This window comes from Stegostoma tigrinum, chromosome 42 (genome assembly GCF_030684315.1).
Source record: "Stegostoma tigrinum isolate sSteTig4 chromosome 42, sSteTig4.hap1, whole genome shotgun sequence".
NCBI classification, from domain to species: domain Eukaryota; kingdom Metazoa; phylum Chordata; class Chondrichthyes; order Orectolobiformes; family Stegostomatidae; genus Stegostoma; species Stegostoma tigrinum.
The window spans coordinates 6,666,871-6,675,992 of NC_081395.1; the positions used below are offsets into that span (position 1 = coordinate 6,666,871).

The following is a 9,122-nucleotide window of genomic DNA, read 5'->3' on the forward strand; positions in this document are numbered from 1 at the left end:
GGGGAGGTTACAGAGATAGGGAGTGGGGTAGGGGCTGGAGGGGGTTACAGAGATAGGGAGGGGTTTAGGGGCTGGAGGAGGTTACAGAGATAGGGAGTGGGTGGAGGGGGTTACAGAGATAGGGAGGGGGTGTAGGAGCTGGAGGGGGTTACAGAGATAGGGAGTTGGGTAGGGGATGGGGGAGGTTACAAAAATAGGGAGGGGTGTAGGGGCTGGGGGAGGTTACAGAGATAGGGAGTGGGGTAGGGGCTGGGGGAGGTTACAGAGATAGGGAGGGGTGTAGGGGTTAGAGGGGATGTAGGGGCTGGAGGAGGTGACAGAAATAGGAAGGGGTTTAGGGGGTTGGAGGAGGTTACAGAGATAGGGGGGGTGTAGGGGCTGGAGGAGGTTACAGAGCTAGAGAGGCGGTGTAGGGGCTGGAGGAGGTTACAGAGATAGGGAGGGGGTGTAGGGGCTGGAGGGGGTTATAGAGATAGGGAGGGGGTGACAGAGATAGGGAGGGGTTTAGGGGGCTGGAGAAGGTTACAGAGATAGGGAGGGGGTGTAGGGGATGGAGGGGGTTACAGAGATAGGGAGGGGGTGTAGGGGATGGAGGGGGTTACAGAGATAGGGAGGGGGTGTAGGGGATGGAGGGGGTTACAGAGATAGGGAGGCGGTGTAGTGGCTGGAGGAGGTTACAGAGAAAGGGAGGGGTGTAGGGGCTGGAGGGGGTTACAGAGATATGGAGGGGGTGTGGGGTCTGGAGGAGGTTACAGAGATCGGAAGGGGGTGTAGGGTCTGGAGGGGGTGACAGAGCTAGGGAGAGGGTGTAGGGGCTGGTCGTGGGGGACAGAGTTAGGAACGGGGTGTGGCAGCAGGAGAAGGTGACATAGGTAGGGAGGAGTATTAGGGGGCTGGAGGAGGTATAGGGTCTGGAGGAGGTTACAGAGATAGGGAGGGGGTGTAGGGGCGGGAGGGGGTGTCGGGGCTGGAGGGGTTGATAGAGATGGGGAGGGGGTGTAGGGGTTGATAGAGATGGGGAGGGGGTGTAGGGGCTAGACGGGGTTGACAGAGATAGGGAGGGCTATAAGGGCCTGGAGGGGGTGACAGAGATAGGCAGGTGGTGAAGTGTGACAGATTGACAATTTAAAACCCCGTATAATCCACACCTTCTGAGCCATGCCTCCAGATACGTTATACTCATTCAGTCTGGGCACTCAACCCCAGAGAAGTGTCAGTCCTGTCGACACTTGTTAATTTCTTAGTCAACTGACAGGAATCATTTCCTCTTGGCAGCGTTTGTAAGATTTGATTCTCTTCACCTCCTCTGTGACATTTCCAGAAGCTTGCTAACTCACAGTGGATTATTCACACTGAAGCCCAAGAGCAAAAAACTTCGATTCGAGCCAACATTGAGACCTCTTTCCATCTCTGAATGCCTGTAGCCTACTAAAAACTGAAGAGACCTACCGCTGGAATTGGGCTTGTTGCGCTGAACTAATGCCTGCTGCTGAACTTTGAACCCTGTCGTGAAGCCAATAAGGGATGGGATAATAAATGCTGCCTGGCCAGCCACACCCTGATCCCGTGAATGAATAAAAAATGAAGAATTTACAAGAAAGGCCGTTTTGACATATAGATAGGGTGGTTAAGAAGGGTTTAGCACGCTGGCTCAGAGCTTTTGAATATAGGAGTTGGGATGTCATGTTGGGGTTGTACAAGATGTGGGTGAGGACTCTTCTGGAGCGCTGTGTCCAGTTCGGGTCTCACTATTTTAGGAAGGGTATTATTTCACTGGAAAGAGATTTACCAGGGTTTTGCTTACGGAGGGTTTGAGTTTGAAGGAGGGGCTGGATAGGCTGGGACTTCTTTCCCTGGAGCATCCTTTGCTCATTAGCAGGATGAGGACATTGCTCGCTAGGCAGCATCTGTAGCCCATCCCTAATTGCCCAGAGGGCATTTAAGAGTCAAAGGGTCTGGAGTCACATGTAGGTCAGACCAGTAAAGATGGCAGTTTCATTCCCTAAAGGACATTAGTGAACCAAGTGGATTTTTCCAGCAGTCAACAATGGTCATCATTCGACTCTTTATTCCAGGTATTTTATTGGATTCGAACCCGGATCCCCAGAATGTTATCTGGGCGTCTGGATTAACAGTCCAGCTGTAATACCATGAAGCCATTGCCTTCCCGGGGTTGCACAGGAGGTTGAGAGGCGGGTGACCTTGTAGAGGTCTACAAAATCATGAGAGGCATATGGCCAACTGCTGTTGCCCGTAGTGGGGGAGTCCAACACCAGAGGGCATAGGTCTAAGGTGAGATAGCAAAGATCCAGAGGGGTAATGTTTTTCACACAGAGGGTGGTGAGTGTCTAGAATGGGCTGTTAGAGGTGGTGGTGGAGGTGAGTATAGGAGGTTGAGGGGTGGCTTTCTCGAGGTTTATAAAATCATGACGGGCAGAGATAAGGGGAGTGACAGGTGTTGTCTTTTTGATGTGGTGGGAGATATCAAGACTTAGCGGGTATATTTTTAAGGTGACAGCAGAAAGCTGTAAAAAGGACCACGAGGGGCAACTTCTTTTGACAGAGTGGTTTGTGAGTGGAATGAACTGCCAGAGGAAGTGGTGGATGTGGGTACAGTTACAACACTTAAAAGACATTTGGATAAGTACATGAATAGGAAATGTTTGGGTGGGATATGGGCCAGGAGCAGGCAAATGGGACTAGTTTAGTTCGGGATAATGTTCAGCACGGATTGGTTGGACTGAAGGATCTGTTTCCATGCTGTATGGCTCTATGAGCCACTCTGGAAAAAAAAGTTTCTAACCCTTTTAAAAAAACGAGTCTCCTTTACAGAACTTCATTTACCAAAATTCTCAAATAACAACACATTCTGAAGAATTGTTTGAATTTTAAAGCAACACTATATTAATATAAATAATTAAAATAAATAAAATCAATCACAGAATCCCTACCAAGTGGAAACAGGCCCTTCGGCCCAAAATGTCCACACCGACCCTCAGAGCATCCTACCCAGACCCAACCCCCTATAACCTACCTAATCTACACGTCCCTGAACACTACGGGCAATTTAGCACGGCCAATCCATCTAGCCTGCACATCTTTTCGACTGTGGGAGGAAACCAGAGCACCCGGAGGAAACCTTACGATTCATAACTAACACAAATTATAAAGGTTAAACATTTAGAGTACCAAATCCTACCTTTCTGCAAACCAATTAGGATTCTCTTCTTGTTCAGGTATAAGCTGGTGTTTCCTTTGAGATTTGGTATTCTTGTGATTGCGTCCTGATCTCTTAAGAACTGGGAACAGGATAGGCCTTTCAGCACATTGATCCTGCCTTGCCAGTCTATGAAAGATCATAATTTCATGCCCTGTCCCCTGATTTTTCTTTCCCAGTTCTTAAAAAAATCTCTCCATCTCAATCTGTGATATATTCGGCATGTTAGCATCTACAGCTCTCCTGGAGTATCGTCGTGTCAAGATTTACCGCCCTCAAAGAGTCACACAGCACGGAAACAGACCCTTCTGTCTAACCAGTCCATGTCGACTATAATCCCAAACTAAACTAGTCCCACCTGCCTGCTCCTGGCCCGTATCCCTCCAAATCATGCACTTTCCTATTCATGCACTTATCCAAATGCCTTTTAAATGTTGTAATTGTACCCACATCCACAAGTTCCTGAAGAGGTTAATTCCACATGTGAAGCATCCTCAGTGTAAAAAAATTGCCCCTTTTATGTCTTTTATAAATCTTTCTTCTCTCACCTTGAAAATGTGCCCCTAGTCCTGAAATCCCACCTCTTAAGGAAAAGACAACTCTATCTATGCACCTCATGATTGTACAGAGGTTTATAAAAACTCCTACGCTCCAACGAAAAAAGTCCCAGCCTTTCAAATATAACTCAAACTTTCCACTCCCAGCAACATCCTCGCAAATCTCTTGTGAACCCACTCCAGTTTAACAGCATTCTTCCAATGACTGGGCAACCAGAACTGCAGACAGTCGTCCAGAAGAGGCCTCACCAACGTCCTGTACAAACCTCAACATGTCTTCCCAACTCCTACACTCAAAGATCTGAGCAATTAAGGCAAGCTTACCAAACCCCTTGTTAACCACCCTTCTATGTGATGCAAATTTCAAAGAATTATGTACCTGAACCCCTGGGTCCCTCTGTTCTAGAACACTACCCAAGGCCTTACTATACATTGTATAAGTCCTACCCTTGTTTCTTGTACAACATCACATTTATTTAGATTGATTTCCATCTTCCATTATTCAGTACATTGACCCATTTAATCAAGTAGTGAAGAACATTCTCCTCACCTTAGCAAACATAACTAACCAGTTGTCCTGAGACTGTGACCCAGTGGGCCAGGTATGACAGAATGAAACCACCTCTGAACGTCACCCCTTTGAAAACCCCTCAGCATCACCTATGTCTCAGTACAGCCCTGGATCATATTGGAGCTGGCTCATCGAGATATAAGTGCAGGAGGAGAAGGCAGTGTGGTGAGGCGAGGAGTAGAGATAGTGAGGGGGAAAGGTTCAGAGTGGCTTTGTTGGCATGGAGTGAGTGGATAGGGCAAGGGACAGGGACAGAATGAGAATAAAGTGGATGGGATGAGGGGAGAGATAGAGTCATAGAGCTGTACAGCATGGAAACAAACTCCTTAGCCCAACTCGTCCATGCCAGCCTGATATCCTAACTTAATCTGGTCCCATTTGCCAGTGTTTGACCCATATTCCTCTGAACCCTTCCTATTCATGTCCCCACCCAGATGCCTTTTAAATGCTGTAACTGTACCAGCCTCCACCACTTCCTCTGGCAGCTCATTCCACACACGCACCACCCTCTGTGTGAAAAAGTTACCCCTTTAGGTCCCTTTTAAATCTTTCCCCTCTCGCCTTGAACCTATGCCCCTCAAGTTTTGGACTCTCATCCTAGGGAAAAGACCTTGACTGTTCACCCTAACTATGGCTCTCAAGATTTTATAAACCTCTATAAGGTCAACCCTCAGCCTCTGATGCTCCAGTCTATCAGCCTCTCCCTGTAGCTCAAACCCTCCAATCCTGGCAACATCCTTGTAAATCTTTTCTGAACCCTTTCAAGTTTCACAACATCTTTCCAACAGCAATGAGACCAGAACTGAATGCAGTGCCCCAAAAGTGGCCTCACGATGTCCTGTACAGTCACAGCATGACATCTCCTGGGGAGTGGACGAGGGTAGTTGGAGGGATCATTGAGGGATGAGGGAAAATGTCTGCAGGGGACATGAACCTGTATCTAGGGGGCGTGTCCCAGTCTCCAAGGGCGTGTCCCAGTCTGCAGGGGCGTGTCTCGGATTCTAGGGGCGCGTCCCAGTCTCTCTGATGAAGGGTCTAGGCTCGAAACGTCAGCTTTTGTGCCCCTCAGATGCTGCTTGGCCTGCTGTGTTCATCCAGCCTCACACTTTGTTACCAGGGGCGTGTCCCAGTCTCCAGGGGCGTGTCCCAGTCTCCAGGGGCGTGTCTCTAACCTCAGTAGCCTCCTCCTCCGGCAAAAAGAGGCCGGGCTCTGTCTCCGGGGGGCGTTCTGTCTCCAGCGGGTGTGTCCCAACCATCAGGGGGCGTGACGTCGTTTCTAGGGGGCGTTCCCCGGTCACCAGGGGGCGTGTCGAAACTACAGAGGAGGCGCGCCCCCATTTCCAGGGGCCGTTCGCCAGTCTCCAGGGGGCGTGTCCCCAGTTTTCACGGGCCTGGGGGGGAGAGAGAGGACAAGCTCCGCCCTCGCCAGTGCCGCGCCTGCGCAGGCCTTGCAAAGACACGGCATAGCCGGAAGCTTCCCGTCTGCTGTCTGATTGACAGGTCTCTGACCCGGAAGTTGTCGTTGGGTTGGTTTCTGGGCTGTGGTGGGGGTCTACGCTTTTAAGAACTTCCCCGGGATCAGCCGCTTTAAATAAAACCAGGATCACTAACTTCAGACTAGTTACTGTAAGGACAGGCTGGGGGTATAGACTGTTTCCATAGTATTAGGTTCTGGCGACTGGTTTTTCCGTAGAAACAGTTTTTTGGGTTTAGTTACCATAACAACAGTTTTTTGGGGTGTAGGTAGTTCCCATCATAACAGATTCTGGCGACTAGTTTCTGTAGAAACAGGCCTGGGGGTAGCCAATTACTATAGAAACAGGTTTGGGGGTAGCCAGTTACTATAGAAACAGGCCTGGGGGTAGCTGGTTTCCATAGAAACAGGCTTGGGGGTAGCTGGTTTCCATAGAAACAGGCTTGGGGGTAGCCAGTTACTATAGAAACAGGCCTGGGGGTAGCCAATTACTATAGAAACAGGTTTGGGGGTAGCCAGTTACTATAGAAACAGGCCTGGGGGTAGCTGGTTTCCATAGAAACAGGCTTGGGGGTAGCTGGTTTCCATAGAAACAGGCTTGGGGGTAGCCGGTTCCCATAGAAACAGGTTTGGGGGTAGCCAGTTACTATAGAAACAGGTTTGGGGGTAGCCAGTTACTATAGAAACAGGCCTGGGGGTAGCCGGTTTCTATAGAAACAGGCTTGGGGGTAGCTGGTTTCCATAGAAACAGGCTTGGGGGTAGCCGGTTCCTATAGAAACAGGTTTGGGGGTAGCCAGTTACTATAGAAACAGGTTTGGGGGTAGCCGCTTCCTATAGAAACAGGTTTGGGGGTAGCCGGTTACTATAGAAACAGGCCTGGGGGTAGCTGGTTTCTATAGAAACAGGCCTGGGGGTAGCCGGTTTCTATAGAAACAGGCCTGGGGGTAGCCGGTTCCTATAGAAACAGGTTTGGGGGTAGCCAGTTACTATAGAAACAGGTCTGGGGGTAGCCAGTTACGAGAGAAACAGGTCTGGGGGTAGCCGGTTCCGATGGTGACAGGTCTGGGGGTAGCCGGTTCCTATAGAGACAGGTTTGGGGGTAGCCAGTTACTATAGAAACAGGTCTGGGGGTAGCCAGTTACTATAGAAACAGGTTTGGGGGTAGCCGGTTCCGATGGTGACAGGTCTGGGGGTAGCCGGTTCCTATAGAGACAGGTTTTTGACCCATGAGTTACAATAGTAGCTGGAGCTGGGGTGGTAATTAGCGTATTTACCACAATTGCTGATCGCAAGGATAAGTATAGTGGGAACCAACACTAGCTCCAGTTACTGTGTTACCTGGCTAGGGGTTAGTGACACTGGTGACTATTGTAAATGGTGATAGCCTCAGGAACAGGACTGAGGGGGTACTAGTCACCTATGTAACGGGCTAGGGAACCTTAATGTGAGGGAGCGTGGGGCATTTTGGGTGGAGTTCTGCACACGCTGCCATTACCAGTGGAGGCGGAGGTCTCAGTAACCAGGGCCAGTTATCGGAGTGGCAGGAGGAGGCCAGCCTGTGGCAGGAAGGCTGTCAAGATATGGCTGTGGAACTGGACGTCTTTGTGGGGAACACTACGCTGATCGACAAGGACGTGTATCAACTCTGGCTGGACGGGTACTCAGGTACCAGACTGAGGGAGCGGGTAGTGAGATGGGCCACCCACTGAACAGGATCAGGCAACCTTTGAACTTGTACAAGAGGTCACGGGCTTCACTTCCACAGCCCACTCAGTTACAGCCACAAACGTTGGCAACTGCTGCCTCACAGCGCCAGGGACCTAAGTTCGATTTCAGTGTCAGGCGACTGTCTGTGGAGTTTGCACATTCTCCCTGTGTCTGCGTGGGTTTCCTCCCGCAGTCCGAAGATGCGCAGGTTAGGGTGGATTGACCCATGGTGTTCAGGGATGGGCAGGCTAGGCGGGTTAGCCATGGGAAATGCAGGGATACAGGGATAGGTTAGAGGAGGGAGTCTGGGAGGATGCTGTTCAGAGGGTCGGTGTGGAGTCAGTGGGCCGAATTGCCTGCTCACATGTTGGGACTCTATGATTCTAAGTATTTTAGATGTGTACTTGGGATGCCGAGGCATGCGAGGCAGTGGGCCAAGTGCTGTGTAATAGGCACCGAAAGAACTGCGGATGCTGTAAATCAGGAACATAAACAGAAGTTGCTGGAAAAGCTCAGCAGGTCTGGGAGCATCTGTGAAGGAAAAAACAGCGTTAACGTTTCTGGTCCGATGATCCTTCCTCAGAACTGCAAACAGGATTGGAATAGTTGAGTTGTTTTTGACTGGCTCATACCGGATCGGCTGAAGAGCCCATTTTCTGTGCTGTAGATCTCTACAATGTCTCTGTTCCATTTCCCGCTCAATCTTCACTGCATTTTGTTACAGTAAGCGATGCTGTTAGCATCCGGATCCAGAGTGGCATCTTGGAACAGAGTGGCGCCACACCAGATGTGCTGGAGAGTGACACCATGGACCATTACCGGGCCTTCCAGATGTTAGAGCGCCTGCTGCACAGCCCCCCGAAGCTGATCAACCAGCTCCTCTTCCAGATCCCACCACCAATGCAGTCCATGTTAATCGAAAAGTAAGATCACAGGATTGGGCTAACATACCAGGAGCAGTGGGGCTGGCAACCCCAAATAACTCAAGGGAGTGCTTGGGGACAGGGCAGGGGAGCTTTACTTTCCAGCTCTCTGTTTCGCTCGCGCGCGCGCTCTCTCTCTGTCTCGCTTGCACGCGCTCTCTCTCACTGTCTCGCTCGCGCGCGTGCGCTCTCTGTCTTGCTCGCACACGTGCTCTCTCTCTGTCTCGCTCGCGCGCTCTCTCTCGCGCTGTCTCTCTCTTGCTCGCACTGTCTCTTGCTCGCGCTGTCTCTTGCTCGCGCTCTCTCGGTCTTGCTTGCGCGCGCTCTCTCTCTCTCGGTCTCGCTCGCGCACGCTCTCTCTCTCTCTCTCTCTCAGTCTCGCTCGCGCGCGCTCTCTCTCTGTCTCGCTCACGCGCGCTCTCTCTGTCTGGCTCGCGCGCGCGCTCTCTCTGTCTGGCTCGCGCGCGCGCTCTCTCTGTCTGGCTCGCGCGCGCGCTCTCTCTGTCTGGCTCGCGCGCGCGCTCTCTCTGTCTCGCTCGCGCGCGCGCTCTCTCTGTCTCGCTCGCGCGCGCGCTCTCTCTCTCTCGCTCGCCCGCGCGCTGCGCACTCTCTCACGCTCGCCCGCGCGCGTGCGCGCTCTCTCTCGCCCGCGTGCGCTCTCTCTCTCGCCCG

General features: G+C 51.3%; 1 protein-coding gene across 1 annotated transcript in view; it reads left to right on the forward strand.

The window, feature by feature from the left end:
- Positions 1 to 5,838: 5,838 nt before the first annotated feature.
- LOC125449321 (acidic fibroblast growth factor intracellular-binding protein) overlaps positions 5,839 to 9,122 on the forward strand; it is a 16,101-nt gene continuing 12,817 nt past the window's right edge. Inside the window, 2 exon segments of the mRNA XM_059641661.1 lie at positions 5,839 to 7,485; positions 8,252 to 8,518. Coding sequence (XP_059497644.1) covers positions 7,401 to 7,485; positions 8,252 to 8,518 — 352 coding nt within the window. The 5' untranslated portion in view covers positions 5,839 to 7,400.